The 19,597-nt window shown below is 44.0% G+C and overlaps 1 protein-coding gene across 1 annotated transcript; it reads right to left on the reverse strand.

Moving 5' to 3' along the window:
• Window positions 1-3,827: 3,827 nt before the first annotated feature.
• Window positions 3,828-18,844, reverse strand: LOC125381880. Its single transcript, XM_048399216.1, has 5 exons — window positions 18,802-18,844; window positions 8,164-8,353; window positions 7,004-8,030; window positions 6,239-6,703; window positions 3,828-3,866 (listed from the first exon to the last, which is right to left on the reverse strand). The coding sequence occupies exons 1-5, from the start codon at window positions 18,842-18,844 to the stop codon at window positions 3,828-3,830; spliced, it is 1,764 nt and encodes a 587-aa protein (XP_048255173.1).
• Between the last annotated feature and the right edge of the window lie 753 nt (window positions 18,845-19,597).

Genomic DNA, 19,597 nt, shown 5'->3' on the forward strand with positions numbered 1-19,597 from the left:
TGGACCATGTTGGGTCTTCGTAAATGGGACATGTCAAAAGGGCATATTTATTATATATGCTCTAATACTTACAAATATAACATTGTCAATGAATATATGCCTATAGCGTCTAAGATCTGGACATATATTTTTCAAATATTGTTAGCAAATGTTTGTTTGTGTTGTATGGTATGGATGAATGGCTTCGATATCATGTGTGTAGTTGTTTGATTGCTAATGTCTTTGTAAATATCACTTTCAGTCTTGGAAGACATCAAGACTAAATAAAGAATGATTTATGCGAGTTTGAATATTGTTTTCTTCTAAATCTGGACACATGCAACACTTATAGAACAGTTGATGGAGATGACTGTGGATTGGAAGGAGGATTTGATGGGCATATTTGGCCTGTGTGGTCACAATGGCTTGTGAATAGTATTTGATGTGTGACTGACTGCAAGCAACACCAGGGGCATTCCAGGGCAGAAGTAGTCCGCAGCAACCCTAGTGACTTGGGTGACTGCATGTCATCGTACCCTGACTGATCATTTCTTATGCTATCACTCACCGGTTGGCCTGATCCAGACTTGTTTATTTAGAGCACACCATGATAGTGTATGGATAGTGGTGACTTCGACTCTTCACTCACTGGATAGGGACACAGTAGTTGGAGAGGAAGGTGCCCTGGCCAGATTAAAGAGGTGTTGATGATGCAGTTAAACTTCTGTCGGCTCCACATTGTATTTATATGTGTAGTGAAAAAACACTGTTACAAGTTTCATTTGATTCATTCAGTGGCCTTCAGAAACCCATGCTTACCGTAAAAGGCGACTATGCTTGTCGTAAAAGGCGACTATGCTTGTCGTAAAAGGCGACTATGCTTGTCGTAAAAGGCGACTAACGGGATTGGGTGCTCAGGCTCGCTGACTTGGTTGATGCATGCTCATGATATTAATCACTGTCTTGTCTGGTCCATACTCGATTATTTACAGACCGCCGTCATATAGCTGGGTTATTGCTGAGTGCGGCGTTAAACAACAAACCAGCCAACCAACATTCAGTGGCCCTACAAGAAATATCATTCGAATGGCTCCATGAATCCCAATGGGAACTTGTATATATCACATGAAGCATGACGTTTTTCATTTCTATGATTTTTTTGGTGAAAAATCGGACAGTAGGTGAAATAATAAATTCAAATTTCTTTTGTTCTTCAAAGGTTTTCTGAATATGTTGATGTGTGTGCATTTTAAATAAGGTTTCTTATGTAATGGGAAATGGGTTTAATGTTGCGTTCAAGATAATTGCGCTAATATAACGAGGTGTGCGTGCGCGCGCGCGCGCTTGTACTAGTTTTATTTTATTCCCTTAAAGCCGAGAGCCAGGCAGGGTACCATTTCTGAACGTCTTTTGGTATGTCGCTGTCGGGGATCGAACCACCAGATCCTCAGACGCTCTACCCACCAGACCGCTTAAACACGGTCCGAGGTAACCGAGCTTGACATATAATTTAAATGGATTGGTAGGACAGACTCTGTGGCATGGCAGACTGCGCGTCATCGCACCCAGACAGCGTTGGACTAGCTAATTTACAAATCCCTTGACAACATTCATTCACTTTTGCTTTTCGACTAAAATGGGGATCGGGTGTCTAGGTGGTGACATGGCAGATCACATTTCATCGGAACGCGTTAATCGTTGCTCATGCTATCAACCATTGGCTTGCCTGGTCTAAACTTGATGTTTTACAGGCTGTCTTGAACTAGCTAGAATCTTGTGGCGCTGTCCAACATTAACTAACTCTCCCCAAGACCCGTGAAGATCCGGGGTAGAATAGGTCTTCAGCAACCCATGCTTGCCATAAAAGGCGATTATCCTTGCCGTAAGAGGTTACTAACGGTATCGGGTGGTCAGGCTCGCTGATTTGGTTGGTGCATGTCATCGATCCCAATTGCGTGCATCGATGCTCATGATGTCAATCACTGGATTGTCTGGTCCAGATTCGATTATTTACAGATCGCCGTAATACAGCTTGAATATTGCGGCGTTAAACAACAAACAAACAAACAAACAAACAAACACTCTCCCCAAACAACTGACTGGTTCCTTAATCAAGTTATCACCTGTCCCTAATAAAACGTGCAGGGAAGTTGCAGGAAAACGAACTAACAATTTCATTGTATTTTTCTGTAACGAAATAATACCTGACTTTCATTTTTATTGCCACAACAACAACAAGCACGTTCATTTGAAAGTCATCTTCTGTACAAAATCCAAAGATATACATAAGAAATTGTCATAATCCTTTGTTCTTGAAACAAATCACGGGCTCATATAAAATCATTTAAATACTTCTTTCTCCTGGAGCGTTGTTGACTCATGTGTTCAAGCGCCACTCCTTTTCTAGGACCTGTTATGTACAAACACGTCCCAATTATCTCGGAATGCGTTGACGATTAAAACCATGTTATATAATCAGACTGTATCGTTGCACTGATTTTTTTACAAACATGCTCCCATTTTCTGCACGTGGTTGTTGTATTGATATATATTTCTATGGCCGATTGATTTGAATTATCGATCTTGTAGCCAATCTCTTCTTTTGTGAGGATGAGGGAGAGAGTCCATTTCATCTACGTTCTGTTAAGGACAAGCTGGTACAATGGCACATGTTGGACTCTATTAAGTATAACTGTAACAGGATGTGTGTGGAGTGTATTTTATGCGAAAGTCAGATTGATTTTTAAGCCTAGAAACGTGAAAATAATTATCTACGAAATACCATCTGTTTCAGTTTCTGAAAACACGCTGCATCTAAACTGTGCAGCTATTTCACATTGTGAAATCTAGACAATTCATGTGAGTGTTTTCTGTTTATATTTGATAGTCACAAAATTCATTCTGGAGCGTTCACTTACATGTTGGCTGAAAATTTGCATTATGTGTTGACTTCACAAATCAACATGATCGAGTAGCTATGTTGAAGGTCTCCAAATCAAAGGTGCATTCCTGCGCAATTATTTTAATGACTGTACACTTAGAAATGTGCGTGATGCCTGGTGGCTTCCTCGGAGCATGTATGTTCACAATGCACATGGTTATATGCCGGAGGGGCCTAATATTTACTATTGCACGCATGTTGGTTTTGACAGGCACGAACTCTGCCAAAGCTATACAAAGTCAGTATTGATATTAATTTGTTTTTGTTTTTTTATTTCGCGACACGTACATTTAGTTTAACTAACAAGCGGGGAGACAAATCGTCTGTTGAAGTTTCTGAGTTGATAAGATCTTTGTAGTTAATGACGAAATTAATAATGTCTTCTTCTGCATCTTCTTTGCATCGCCATTGCCACTTGGTCCAATGCGGAGCACGCGTTGACCAGGGTGTGGTTGGTTCCGTATGTAAAATCACTTCGCTAGCCGGCATGTCCACTGCCTTGATTGTATATTGTGGATGCAGGGGGACAACAGCAGTCAAATCGTCGTTGGTTATTTACTTGGCCATCCGATCTCAGCCAGGTCTCGGCGAGATCTTAGTCAGGTCACAGTCAAGTCTCAGCCAGTGTCATTTAGGTGTCAGTCAGGTCTCAGTTAGGTCTCAGTCAGGTCGCAGCCAGGTTACAGTTAGGCCTCAGGCAAATCACAGTCAAGTCGCAGTCAGGTGTCAGTTATGTCTCGGGGCAAGTCTCAGTCAAGTCACAGTCAAGTCTCAGTCAAGTCTCAGTCAGGTCTCAGTCAAGTTGCAGTCAGGTCTCAGTCAAGCCGCAGTCAGGTGTCCGTTATGTCTCAGACAAGTCTCAGTCAAGTCACAGTCAAGTCTCAGTCAAGTCAGAGTCAAGTCACAGTCAAGTCTCAACCATCTTTGTTTCCAAACGCGCCTGTTTCTTAAGAGACAGACAACACGAGAATCACAATCAGAAGTAAAATGTGATGTATAAACCGATTGGTCCCCGTTATGTTTGACAAGTACCCATATAGACACGTAGATTTAATGACCACAAAAAACAACAACAACCAAACAAACAAACAACCGCAATCCCGCCTGTACTGTCTTCCAGACCAACAAGAAGCAACGTCCAAGTCATTGACCGCTTGCCAGACCGCGCCATTCGAGATTCGACTTAGGCTGTCTTGGGGCTTCTTCATATACGGGGAGCAGACGACATTACACGTGCGTCAGGCAGACGACATTACACGGGCGTCAGGCAGACGACAGTTTCGACGAAAGTATCATTATCATATATATGAGATGCGAAACAATGCACCACATTGTCTTACAATCGGAGATGCTCGATTCCCCAGGATATCTCTCTCACAATGAATCATATACAATCAGCTAGCAGAGATTGTGTTTACGCTGAGATATATAACCCACTATCACGACTGTTGCATATGACAAAGTCAGAGGTCAAGGAGCGGCGATAGACAGACCTTTGAGTATTAATAGTTATACAACAGCATGCTACACTAAGAGTATGACTCAACACTTTTGAAAGTGTCCGTATTGCGTGTTCGAAGAACACCTAGGTTAAACAACATGGTACTTTATTATTGTACGTCAGTGAAATATCGTTAGTTTGGACCTCTTTATTTTGAACCCTGGAAGAGTGGTCCCTGGTAGTTCGAATCCTGGTGGTCTGGCCCCTGTTTGTCTGGAACTCGAAGTTTGAACCCTGTTTCCCTGGATCATGTTAGTCTGGTCCATGGTAGTCTGGCCCCTGTTTGTCTTGACCATGGTAGTCTGGCCCCTTGTAGTTTGGGCACTATTTCAATGCTGGCCCCTGATAGTTTGGATCCCGTTAGTCTGGCCTCTGGTAGCCAAGACCCTGATAGTTTTGGCCCCGTGTCCTTGATGGCCCCTGGTAGTCTAGACCCTGATAGTTTGGACCCTGTTAGTCTGGTGCCAGGTAGTCTAGACCCTGATAGTTTGGGCCCTGTATCCCTGCTGGACCCTGTTAGTCTGGTCCAAGGTAGTCTAGACCCTGATAGTTTGGGCCCTGTATCCCTGCTGGACCCTGTTAGTCTGGTCCAAGGTAGTCTAGACCCTGATAGTTTGGTCCCTGTTAGTCTGGTTCCAGGTAGTCTAGACCCTGATAGTTTGGGCTCTGTTAGTCTGGTTCCAAGTAGTCTAGACCCTGATAGTTTGGGCCCTGTATCCCTGCTGGACCCTGTTAGTCTGGTCCAAGGTAGTCTAGACCCTGATAGTTTGGGCCCTGTATCCCTGCTGGACCCTGTTAGTCTGGTCCAAGGTAGTCTAGACCCTGATAGTTTGGTCCCTGTTAGTCTGGTTCCAGGTAGTCTAGACCCTGATAGTTTGGGCTCTGTTAGTCTGGTTCCAGGTAGTCTAGACCCTGATAGTTTGGGCTCTGTTAGTCTGGTTCCAGGTAGTCTAGACCCTGATAGTTTGGACCCTGTTAGTCTGGTCCCAGGTAGTCTAGACCCTGATAATTTGGACCCTGTTAGTCTGGTCCCAGGTAGTCTTGACCCTGATAATTTGGACCCTGTTAGTCTGGTCCCAGGTAGTCTAGACCCTGATAGTTTCGGCCCTGTATCCCTGCTGGACCCTGTTAGTCTGGTCCCAGGTAGTCTAGACCCTGATAGTTTGGGCCCTGTTAGTCTGGTCCCAGGTAGTCTAGACCCTGATAGTTTGGGCCCTGTATCCCTGCTGGACCCTGTTAGTCTGGTCCCTGGTAGTCTAGACCCTGATAATGTGGACGCTATTTGTCTGGCCCCTGGTAATCCAGACCTAGGGGCCAGACTACCAGGGACCAGTCTACCGGGGGCCAGGCTACCAGGGACCAGACTACCAGGGGCCAGAATAACAGGGTCTACACTACCAAGGGCCAGTCTACCAGGGGCCAGACTAACAGGGTCTAGACTAACTGGAGCCAGACTAACAGGGGCCCGACTAACAGGGTCTACACTACCAAGGACCAGACTACCAGGGACCAGGATACCAGGGGCCAGACTACCAGGAACCAGGATACCAGGGACCAGACTACCAGGGACCAGTCTACCAGGAGCCAGGCTACCAGGGACCAGACTACCAGGGGCCAGACTAACAGGGGACAGACTACCAGGGACCAGTCTACCAGGGGCCAGACTAACAGGGTCCAGACTACCAGGGGCCAGGCTAAAGGGCCTACACTAACAGGGGCCAGACCACCAGGGGCAGGACTACCAGGGACCAGACTACCAGGGGCCAGACTAACAGGGTCCAGACTACCCGGGGCCAGGCTAAAGGGCCTACACTAACAGGGGCCAGACCACCAGGGGCAGGACTACCAGGGGCCAGACTAACAGGGGCCAGACTTACAGGGTCTAGACTAACTGGGGCCAGACTAACAGGGGCCCGACTAACAGGGTCTACACTACCAAGGTCAACACTACCAGGGGCCAGACTACCAGGGACTACTTTAGGGGCCAGACTACCAGGATCTACACTACCAAGGGCCAGACTTACAGGGGGATCCAGACTACCAGGGGCCAGACTACCAGGGTCTGCACTACCAGGGTCGACACTACCAGGGGCCAGACTAACAGGGGCCAGACTACCAGGGTCTGCACTACCAGGGTCGACACTACCAGGGGCCAGACTAACAGGGGCCAGACTACCAGGGTCTGCACTACCAGGGTCGACACTACCAGGGGCCAGACTAACAGGGACCAGACTAGCAGGGGCCAGACTAACTGGGTCTACACTACCAGGGCCTACACTACACTACAAAATACGGTAGATCTTGGACTCTTATTTACGTGGATGCAAATATGCGACGTCAGCATTACAGCCCACAAAACTGCTAAGTCATGTGTTATACCGTGCAAGTAAAGCTCTTCATACAAAGTCCATCCGATTACATCAGTACACTGAACGTATTCTCACGGAAAACTCCGAGATTACACGAGATCGGACAATGCATAATCTTGCATGACAATGACAGCAGATGTTTGCTGCCTTTGAAACAGACAGGTAATACCACGAAACATCAGTTGCTGTAATTTAAAAGTGTTGAACTCGGACCCTTTGGCTATAGATTGAACCTGCGTCGAGGTCAAGGACTCCCAGAAAAGTCCTGGTAGTCTGGCCCCTGGTAGTGTAGACCTTGGTAGTGTAGGCCCTGATAGTCTGGCCCCTGTTAGTCTGGCCCCTGGTAGACTGGCCCTTGGTAGTGTAGACCCTGTTAGTATGGCCCCTGGTGGACTGGCCCTTGGTAGTGTAGACCCTGTTAGTCTGGCCCCTGGTCGACTGGCCCTTGGTAGTGTAGACCCTGTTAGTCTGGCCCCTGGTGGACTGGCCCTTGGTTGTGTAGACCCTGTTAGTCTGGCCCCTGGTGGACTGGCCCTTGGTAGTGTAGACCCTGTTAGTCTGGCCCCTGGTGGACTGGCCCTTGGTTGTGTAGACCCTGTTACTCTGGCCCCTGGTGGACTGGCCCTTGGTCGTGTAGACCCTGTTAGTCTGGCCCCTGGTGGACTGGCCCTTGGTTGTGTAGGCCCTGTTAGTATGGCCCCTGGTGGACTGGCCCTTGGTTGTGTAGACCCTGTTAGTCTGGCCCCTGGTGGACTGGCCCTTGGTAGTGTAGGCCCTGTTAGTCTGGCCCCTGGTAGACTGGCCCTTGGTAGTGTAGACCCTGTTAGTCTGGCCCCTGGTGGACTGGCCCTTGGTTGTGTAGGCCCTGTTAGTCCGGCCCCTGGTGGACTGGCCCTTGGTTGTGTAGGCCCTGTTAGTATGGCCCCTGGTGGACTGGCCCTTGGTTGTGTAGACCCTGTTAGTCTGGCCCCTGGTAGACTGGCCCTTGGTAGTGTAGACCCTGTTAGTCTGGCCCCTGGTAGACTGGCCCTTGGTAGTGTAGACCCTGTTAGTCTGGCCCCTGGTAGACTGGCCCTTGGTTGTGTAGACCCTGTTAGTGTGGCCCCTGTTAGTGTAGACCTTGGTAGTGTAGGCCCTGGTAGTCTGGCCCCTGGTAGACTGACCCTTGGTTGTGTAGACCCTGTTAGTCTGGCCCCTGGTAGACTGGCCCTTGGTTGTGTAGACCCTGTTAGTGTGGCCCCTGTTAGTGTAGACCTTGGTAGTGTAGGCCCTGGTAGTCTGGCCCCTGTTAGTCTGGCCCCTGGTAGCCTGGCTCCTGGTAGTCTGTCCCCTGGTAGTCTGGTCCCTGGTAGCCTGGCCCCTGTTAGTCTGGCCCCTGGTAGTCTGGTCCCTGGTAGTCTGGTCCCTGGTAGTCTGGTCCCTGGTAGTCTGGCCCCTGGTAGTCTGGTCCCTGGTATCCTGGTCCCTGGTAGTCTGGCCCCTGGTAGTCTGGTCCCTGGTAGTCTGGTCCCTGGTAGTCTGGCCCCTGGTAGTCTGGCCCCTGGTATCCTGGTCCCTGGTAGTCTGGTCACATGCAGTATGGGTTGCATTCTCCCAAGGAAGCTGAGAATGTAATTTTCATGCACATTGATTCGTTGGTGTGTGTGTGTGTGTGTGTGTGTGTGTGTGTGTGTGTGTGTGTGTACTGATATTTCATGCAATTTGAGAATAATAATAACAATAATAATAACGACGACTATGATGATGCTGATGCTGATGATGCTGCTGCCGCTGCTGCTGCTGCTGATGATACGATTTCTGAGATGGATTTGGTATGAATTTATTGTTTTCATAAACAAGATTCATGAGGGTCCATTATTTTAGAATCTGCAACATAACACCCATTAGATTGGCATGGTTCAGTGGAGGTTAAAGGTCATAAAAGGTTAAAAATGAGTTATGAGAGTAAATTTTCATCACTCCATTGCTGGGATAATCGTGAACACATGGTAATATCTAGCTTTGTTTAGGACTATAGCATTACAGTAAGGGTCGGGCGGAAGGGAAAATAATACGGGCCAGGAACTGTGAGACAGACCAGCTAATATCTTCCTACCACATAACACGAGGCGTCAAAAACTTTCGCTACTGCAGCTACGTTCACTGCATGCAACAACCACGTCACTACAGCGACACTCACTGCATGCAGCAACCCCGTCACTACAGCGACAAACACTGCATGCAGTACACTCACTACATGCAACAACCACGTCACTACAGCGACACTCACTGCATGCAGCAACCCCGTCACTACAGCGACAAACACTGCATGCAGTACACTCACTACATGCAGCAACCACGTCACTACAGCGACACTCACTGCATGCAGCAACCCCGTCACTACAGCGACAAACACTGCATGCAGTACACTCACTACATGCAGCAACCACCTCACTACAGCGACACTCACTGCATGCAACAACCCCGTCACTACAGCGACAAACACTGCATGCAGTACACTCACTACATGCAGCAACCACGTCACTACAGCGACACTCACTGCATGCAACAACCACGTCACTACATCGACAAACACTGCATGCAGTACACTCACTACATGCAGCAACCACGTCACTACAGCGACACTCACTGCATGCAACAACCACGTCACTACATCGACAATCACTGCATGCAGCAACCACGTCACTACATCGACAAACACAGCATGCAGCAACCACGTCACTACAGCGACACTCACTGCATGCAGCAACCACGTCACTACAGCGACATTCACTGCATACAGCAACCACGTCACTACAGCTATATTCACTACATGCAGCAACCACGTCACTACAGCGACATTCACTGCATGCAGCAGCCACGTCACAACAGCGACACTCACTGCATGCAACATCCACGTCACTACAGCGACACTCACTACATGCAGCAACCACGTCACTACAGCGACATTCACTGCATGCAACATCCACGTCACTACAGCGACACTCACTACATGCAGCAACCACGTCACTACAGCGACACTCACTACATGCAGCAACCACGCCACTACAGCTATAGCTTCAGCAATGGTGGCCCCTATTCATTGATTGTGTGAGTGAAATTGATATTCAACTTAAACCTGCAAACGACATAGTTAAATATAAACTATATAATCAAACGAAACCAGGCACATGATGGATTGTCTGATTTAACATTGTCCCCAAACGTAATTATATGATTATGTACAACTGAGGACCTTTCTATTAGCACGGCTTATAAGGCGACTTTTGTAATGAGTTGATAAGCTGTGTCCTGTAGACCTATAGGCATATTTAACTGTAATTAATGAGTATATGAATTGGCATGCAGGCATTGGGAAACATTCACAAAGTATACTAATCAAAACAAGTCAAGGAACCCCAGAAGGCTGTGAGTTGTAATACCCGCCAACCGTCACACAATCGGGAGTTCTTAACTTGTTTGGAGTAGTATAAATAATTCTACATGTACATAAAATATACAATAAAGCTTTTTTCCCTTTTATGTTTCTGAGAAATTTGATTATGGCCTGTGATCACAGCCATGTGGTTTGAGAGCGTAATGAACCATCGTGCTCTATTAATTACTGTGATGTTTGCTTGGTATGATGTCAATTTCAATTTGGTATGAGTAACATTAATTGACATAATTAGTGACGGTGCCCGTATAAACAGTGATGTGTGTTGTTTCCTGACCTTCCACCCTACTCAGGCTAAAATAACTCTATCATTGACGGCAGATGTGATCGTTGAAATCATCGCTGACATGTTGGTGATGCAAGTTTAAAGCCGACATTACTTTCGAGGGGTTGCTCTGTGTAATTTGCATTGTCCACGCGACTTTTATTCACCCACTTAAACCCCTTGACCAAAATTAATGATCATCCTTGAATTTCCTCGCACTCGTGTGATAATTGCCCCATGTCCTGGTGAGGTATTATCGTTCATAATTTTTAAACCCTCTTTAAACTTAAAAAGGGGTCACCCGATTCAAAGCCGAAGAGCCACAACAGGACCCTGAAATAGTTCCATCCGAAGATGCACATCTAGACGGGGATGACCCCACACCCTGGGGAGAGTCTGATTCGGCCAGCTGCTGCGATAAAGGTCATTTAACTGACCCCTGGTCACTCTAACCACGCGCCCGGCTCGCGACTGGTACTGGTCTCGTGGCCACCCCCTGCAAATAGGCAACAGGTGTCTATCGTCAGGTTTCCAAAAGAGAATTAACTTGCTGATTTGTGTGAACGGAATTGAGTGAGCCCAAATGTTGCACGTTCGATCACAATCGATTCTGCGGGGTAGTTTCATGTAAGCTGTCATCCCTCCCCCGACTTTATCTAAAACACACTTTATTTGCATCAGTGCAATAGTGCAACAGCTGGGGTATAACAGATCTTATCAAGGAGTATTTAGAACTGGTCATAGAGATGACACGAACGAATGATATCAAATGCGTCTGTTAAATTGATTTATAATTTGAAACTCGAAACTAAACTATCCCTAGACATGTAGATGAAAAATACCCTTCACAAACAGTTTAAAAATAACGTGAGTTTTTTTAGTTTCTTTGTATGTGTATTGAATTTTTGTGTGGAACTATGATATTGCATCTACTTTTTTATATCAATATTAAAATGATATCAATTAATACAGCATGTGACACGTCTATTTTATATTAAACGGTAGGTCACAAAGCGTCCCAATTTGGTCTGAATGTCACGCTTTTTGATCTCTGTAGCAACATGGCATAAGATAATCAATTTCAGTTTCTGCATGTCAATATCGGTATGTCACTTTTTTAACAGAGAGAGAGAGAGAGGGAGAGAGAGAGAGAGAGGGAGAGAGAGAGAGAGAGTCCAGATATTCGTGCTTGTCAAAAACTCCTTTATCCACACAAGATCTTTCGCCGTTCAACGGCTCTTCAAGTGTAATGAAAACTTTAACTTACATTAATGTAATTAATTAACTTTGTCAAAATAAAGTATACCCTTGAAAATTGGATTTGGCCAAAAAAAGGACATACTAGGTTGAAAACAGTCGCCGGAACAGTGCAGACTTAAGGTTCAATACAGAAATGTGATGCACGTATCAAATACGTCATCATCGAATAATTATTTCTTGTCTGTTTTTTTTACAACCATCACTTTTGATGTCCTCCCCTTTAACTAAAATAAAAACCTGCCGTACTAGTTGACATAAATGCCCTAATCTAACCTCGACCTTTCTTATTATCCGGACGATTATTTTTTAAGGTTCCGTCCGAATTAACAGGGGTTCACTGTACATGTGAAATGTAAACAAATATAGTGTTCACAAACCGGTGCTGAACTTATATCCTTTCTCGATTTCTTCCACGCGGTCCTATTTGACAATATCCAATATCACAGAAATAGTTAACTTCACATAAATTTTTCTCGAAGCCAAGATCGGTCTCGATAAGAACCCAAACCGGGTCCGGTATCTTGAGACAACACGTGTTGAAATTATCTATCTATTTAAAGTCAAGGGTTCCCACAGATAAGCCTCCAAAAGGTCATCATGTTTAAATAAGATTTGTGCTGTTACTTTTATGGGAACTGGATTTCATGTCACTGGTATCCATGCTGCATGTGAATGTGTATTGTTCGCGCGTTGACACGTGCATCCATTCCAACGTCCAACTATTGTACTATAAAGATACCCATATTCACATCCAGGAACATAAAAAATAGGAAATTCTCGCTAAGGAAAATAAACGCCTGAGATAGATGCCTAGGATTGAGACTTTATAAAGAGTAGAGATTATTTGTGGAATTATTCCGAAATTCCGGAAGAAAAGTTATGTTTTATACACAACCACTCTCACAAAGATAACCGAGTTGATATCTTATGGTTATCTTATGGTTATTTAATGGTCCGGTATTTTATACCGGGCAAAAGACAGCATACACTTGAAAATTGGATTTGACCAAAAATAACAAACGTTATCAAAATACTAGGCTGAAAACAGTCGCCGAAACTCTACAAACCTAAGGTCCAAAACACAACTATTATCAAATATATCACCACCGCATAACCATTTCTTGTTTGTTTCCTTTTGAGCCGCCATCAACATGGGTGTGTACTTTCTTTTGCCTGTCAGTATATATGGCCGAATTTCAAAGCAGAAGCTATTTCTACATATATTTGGCTTTACTTGTCAAATGACCGCCTCCGTGGTCTTGTGGTAGAGCGTCCGCCCGGAGAGCGGAAGGTCCAGGGTTCGATCCCCGGCCGCGTCATACAAAAAGACGTTAAAAGATTGTACTTGTTGTTACCCTGTCTGGCGCTCGGCATTAAGGTGCTAAAACAAGGACGGGTCGGCTCGGAGTCAGTATACTGTGTCTGAGTGGGGTATTGATGTTAAACTGCGGCATGGTATCTCAGTGAGCTAGCACTATAAATCGGCATCAGTCCGGACTAGTACAAGCAGCCACACACACACATACACGTGCATGCACGTCGCTATATAAGTGCAATAATCTTGGACGCGACGTTAAACCCAATTTCACCTCACCTCACCTTACTTGTCAAATAACAAATCACGTGTGTATCTTATCGATTGATCTTACAAAGCTGATATTTTCATGAGTATTGCAACACGGAAAGCTTACGAGATTAAATAAGCATGTTATTTATTAACACAAACATGCAAAAGTTCTATTGATTATTTATCTTCCGAAGTAGTGAACTTCATGAGCTTACTCTAAAAAACACAGTGTCGTTAAGGCATAATGAAAGAAGGTCGGTTAAAAACTGATACTTCACTCGTGTGCAGTATCGATTTTCTGTTTTGCGATATATATAGTATATGTATATGGTAGTTACATTGCGTGACCTTGCTGATGTCACCGTGACCCGATGTCGTGGGACGTTGCTGGTGTCGTTAACCACCTTGTCTGGCCCTGAATCGATTATTCAGAAACAGGTCATCGTGATATAGCTGTAATGTTGTTGACGGTGGCGTAAAACAACCTACTCTCTTTCGAAGTGATACAATGTTGAATTTGGGATGGGGAACATGCGATATGTCATGAACACGTGGCCAGAGTGCAGGCTAAACAGTCAGCTCTAGGCTTTCGCTTGGTCAGTCTCGGAAAATGTGTAATTGTGATAGAAACAAGCAACTACATTTAAACTGAAAGAGAGCGTCGGTGAAATGGGAATTTCTGGAAGTGGGAGAATCTAGACTTGCTTCATTTAGGGCTTTTGCATTGGAGTAGGTCTAGGCGAAAGGGAAATAATATGGTTCAAGGACTGTGGGATAGTCCTGCACCATGACCGTGGAATATATTTATTTTATGAAAAAATAATAATCTATAAATGCATACAAAAGCAAGTCTAGCCAGCTCAAGCTAGCTCTATTCCACATTCTGAAATCAGCATAGGGAATTTTTTTTATATTTTTAGAGTCAAGAAGGATATTGTGTAATATAAGATTTCAGAGACTAAATGTTAGTCTAACTTTCGGACAGACTACCATGTAAGTCAGCTTGTATAGCCGAGGTACAAGATCAACTGGGTCTCACTTCATGAGTCGATATACCTACGATTTCTCTCGAAGTCTTATTCATGTCAGACTGACTATTACATAAAAAAAAGCCTTCTCATTACTTTGATTACGCCAAAAGAGCAAAAATAGGGAAAAAATGCTGAAATTGATGTTATGAAAAATTTAGATTTTTCATTTGTATAATTTCTGCACATTCTGCGATTTATTACCCATTTTTTAACTCAGTTAATCATTAAGTGATATGAATTGAATTATTGATAGTTTTTTTATGTAATGATTAAATAGTAAAACAGATCATAATGGTAATTAAAGACATTGATTCAGGAAAATCTGCGCCCTATAGAACAACCTTTTCATGTCCTGTTCTTGGTGTTATTTCTAAAACATGTAATCTTTCCGTTGGGTAAGGGAAATCAGGAAGGGAGATACAGTTGGTTCGAACAAAATGAGTGTGTTATGGCACACTGACAGACAAATCTATTGGTTTACTCGTGTGAATTTGATAGAGTATCCGAACCGCCAGTTTTTTTTCATATTTTACATATTTACTGTGTGTGGGTGAAGATGTTTTTTATGCCGCTTTTAGCAATATTCCAACCAAATCACGGCAGGTGACCCTAAAATTGGTTTCACGCATTTTACCCATGTAGGATATCGAATCCGGATCTTCAGCTTGACGAGCGAACGCTATAACCACTCGGCTACCCTACCGCTCTTTACTGTAAGGATGTGGCAGTGTGAGTGAGTGAGTGAGTGAGTGAGTGAGTGAGTTGGGTTTAACGCCGCTTTTAACAGTATTCCAGTTATATCACGGCGTGTCAGCTTAATGTGGGAGGAAAGCCCGAAGTGATGCAGGTCTCAGACGTTTACCACTTCGGTGAAACCCACGAGCACGGGTATGGTGCTGACAAACCAAGGAACATAAACGGGCCGAACCAGGATTCGAACCTACAATCATAGGTTTCTGGCGTGCCCAAGGGACGCAACTCTGCACAGCGAACCGCGGCGCCTTAGACGACTGGGCCACCCGTGCCCCGTGTGGCAGTGTAACTTATTATAAACATACGCCAAACATTTAACGTTTCGTGAAATTGTGAACACTGTTGAGTGGGTAAAACATGGACGTCCTATATCATGCTGTGACATTAAGTCACGTTGTTTCGTTTCAGGACACTTAAATCTTTTTCAATTTTTATACATTTGCGTAAGAATTTTTACATCCTGTTTCAAATGTCGTAAATGTTGCGCAGCCCAACCTATGCAGGTCACTCACTGTTGGCTCTTAATGTGAAAACGTGTAATATATAGGAGGGTGAATGTGTTGTAAATGTGTTTACTGTTGAAATAAAATTCTACTCTATTACCCTAAACCTTAGTCACGCTCGGTCGCCATGCACTGCAGTGTATAGATATATTACGACCAATGTGACTCTACTTTAGCTATAATCAGCCTCATATAGCCATCTTTTATGGAACCATGGCGATAAGTTGTCATGTTATTTTTGAGAAGGAAAATTAACTTCCTTTGTGCAGGTTTTTATCACAGGTGTCAGCATGTCAATGTATCCTGCAGTTATTGTCGTAAACATGTTTGCGTCACGTCTGCCACTTTCGTCATGCAGTTCCCCACTTCCGGTTACACCGTTGCCAGGACAATGAACTCGGTTTCAAAAGCGAATAATGAATACGAACATAACAGGAAAACAACTGTGGACTTAAATGACTCCTGCAGCCACAGTAATGTGATAGTGGTAGTATACATGCTGGAACATTGGCACTGTGACTTTTTGTGGGTCATGGTCGTTCGCCATGCTATCAACCACTCATTTGCCTATTCGTGACCACTTGTGTCATTCCGGGACAAGCCGAATTTGAAGGTTACAGTTACAGATGGGGCGAGAGGTGACGAATGTCAACTGCCATAGTTACATGGTATAAAGCCTGTCTGTCTCTCTGTCTGTATAGACTAGCTATGACCTATGACCCAGTTTTCTTGCCTATGTCATGTCTTTAGAGCCATAGCGCCTGGTGCTCACTGCAACGAAATTATCCAAGAAAGGTTTCTATGTCAATATATCATTCCAAAATCGTGTATAACGTGTACTTAGTTCTGTTGTTTTCAAGAAAAGGGTATGTTATACTTTTTGTTAGATAATGTTAATAATTAATAATGTTAATAATGTTAATGTTAATGTTTTCATGCGGGCATGGGTAGCCTAGTCGTCTAAGGCGCCGCATGCTTGTAGAGTTGGGTCCCTTATGCATGTCTGAAACGTATGATCTTTGGTTCGAGGGGGCGGTGGTTGGTTGGTTTGTTGTTTAACGCCGCACTCAGCAATATTCCAGCTATATGACGACGGTCTGTAAATAATCGAGTCTGAACCAGACAATCCAGTGATTAGTATCATGAGCAACGATCCACGCAATTGGCATCGATGACATGCATTAACCAAGTCAGCAAAACCGGACCACCCGATCCCGTTAGTCGCCTTTTACGACAAGCAAAGTCACCTTTCTACGGCAAGCATGGGTTGCTGAAGACCTATTCTACCCCGGAATCTTCACGGGTCGGGGGGCGGTAGGATAGCCTACTGGTTGAAACGTTGGCCTGTCTCGCCGAAGACCCGGGTAGATCCTCACATGGGTACAACGTGTGAAGCCCATTTTGTTTTCCGATGACAACCCCCCCCCCCCCCCCCCCTCCCCTACAAACACACACAATACTGCAATACTTACTTTACTCACTTCATACGAGTGTTTATCAGACATGGTGGCTAGAGGTGACACGTGCGGTCAGTCGGTCAAATATGTACGCGGCAAGGACCTTATATACCAGTATACCTGTGTATGTACGCACATAAATATTGACATAGTTATCAGCATATGTGTTTGAACGCCTCAGGTTATGACCGCTTGTTCGAGACATGGCTCCCCTTGTTTTGGACGGCTGGTAATATGAAAGCTGTCTCTTATAGTATGTCACGTGTCTCGAATTGTTTTTGTGTTCTAAAAAGTATTAAAATGCAAATGATTTTCTTCAGAAGTTTGACCTTGAAACATTTATCCTTAAAGTGTAGAATGGTAGTATATTTTGTGTGGAAAACCTTTCAAATTTATACATCAAACGTACATAACTTTAAAAAGTAACTACCCAGTGCTCGTATACTAGGTGTACTTTTTCAAGTTTAGGTCTAGATGTTGTGATTGGTGTCAAGTGAAAACATGTTTCTGTGTAGTAAGCGAACTCATACACTGCTAGATTGATTAACATAATAGAATTTGATTAAGGAGACAAACCAATTAGGTTTTGAGTGACCTCAATCAAACTTGTTAGTGATTGAATATAGCTCTCACATTTAGGATTGACTTAATTTTAACTTGCACATTAAGGACTGACGTAATATAGCTTGCACATTTAGAAGTGACTAAATATAGCTTGCACATTTAGAAGTGACTTCATATAGATCTCACATTTAGAAGTGACTTCATATAGATCTCACATTTAGAAGTGACTAAATATAGCTTGCACATTCAGAAGTGACTTCATATAGCTTGCACATTTAGAAGTGACTAAATATAGCTTGCATTTTTAGAAGTGACTAAATATAGCTCGCACATTTAGAGATGACTTAATGTAGCTTACACATTTAGAAGTGACTTAATAATGTTCCCACATTTAGAAGTGACTTGATATAGCTTACATATTTAGAAGTGACTTAATATAGTTTGCACATTTAGTAGTGGCTTAATGTAGCTTACACATTAAGAAGTGACTAAATATAGCTCCCACATTTAGAAGTGACTAAATACTGCTCCAAAATTTAGAAGTGACTTAATGTAGCTTACACATTTAGAAGTGACTTAATATAGCTCGCACATTTAGAAGTGACTTAATGTAGCTTACACATTTAGAAGTGACTTAATATAGCTCGCACATTTAGAAGTGACTTAATGTAGCTTACACATTTAGAAGTGACAATATATAGCTCCCACATTTAGAAGTGACTAAATATAGCTTGCACAGTTTGGAGTGACTTAATATAGTTCTCACATTTAGAGGTGACTTAATTAGATATGAATATTTTGGATTTAGCAGTTATTTCATATACGTTGCCAAGCAGGCCTTTACAGGTCAGAATCTGCAACATGTGCTATTTTCGTTTCGCGTTTGCAGAGTTAAACACCCGGATACCATATTTGACCTGTGACCCCAGTTTCACGTGACACTAGCCCGATGACCTCTAGAGACGTGTCACGATAGACCACTAGTGTCAGCTTTAGCAGCTAGCCTCGTTCCGAGGAACTCATTTTTCTTTGTGTACTCTACTTTATTCCTTTTGTGGCATTTCTAAAATCATTTGAAGATTAGGCACAATGAGTTATGACCATTTGTTGAAATCGCTGGAGCGTGGAGCCAAACGTGCGTCAAGGTTCACACGCGAGTCTTTTTTAAACCTCACCTTTGAACCTCTCAGTAGCATGGACATGAGTACTGATCACCATTGTAAACCGCCATTCTTTTGGCTCGGGTTCCCTCACCACACTTTTATTTCAATGGTATTTGGCAGTTGAGTTTTACGCTGCTTTGAACAATATTTCAGTATTCCCCCCAGGAAGCTGAGAATGAAAAATGACTGTTCACGGATCCTTTGACATGGGTAATACTTCTACGCGGTGTGTGTTGGTGTGGAAATATCGTTATACTGACCACCCAATCCCGTTAGTCGCCTCTTATGACAAGCATAGTCGTTTTTTACGGCAAGCATTGGTTGCTGAAGACCTATTCTACCCCGGATCTTCACGGGTCGTTTTGTTTTTGATGAGTGAATGAGCCCTGCTATGCTTTTACAATTATTACAGCCACATCACGGCGAGTGGACACCAAAAATGTGCTTTACACGTTGTACCCTTGTGGGGAATCGAACCCGGATCTTCAGCGAGACGGACTGACGCTTTAACCACTGGGCTACCCAACCTCTATGTGATAAGCGGAAGGGTAGACAAGTGCGTGGTTATTGCGGTCGCTTATCTCATTCTAGACATGGGTTCGACTCTTAATACACTTGAAACCTATATTTCTGCGTCTCTCGCCTTAATAACGTTACAATGAATATACAAACTCTCTCTGTTAAAGGAAAAGTAGATAAGTGTGTGGGAAGTGCGTTCACTAATCCCATTCTTGACATAGGTTCGATTCTGAATATACTTGAAACCTGCATTTTTAAGTGACTCGCCTCAATAACGCTACAATGTGTG

This window comes from Haliotis rufescens, unplaced genomic scaffold, assembly GCF_023055435.1.
Source record: "Haliotis rufescens isolate VD_foot unplaced genomic scaffold, xgHalRufe1.0.p SCAF_2, whole genome shotgun sequence".
NCBI lineage: Eukaryota > Metazoa > Mollusca > Gastropoda > Lepetellida > Haliotidae > Haliotis > Haliotis rufescens.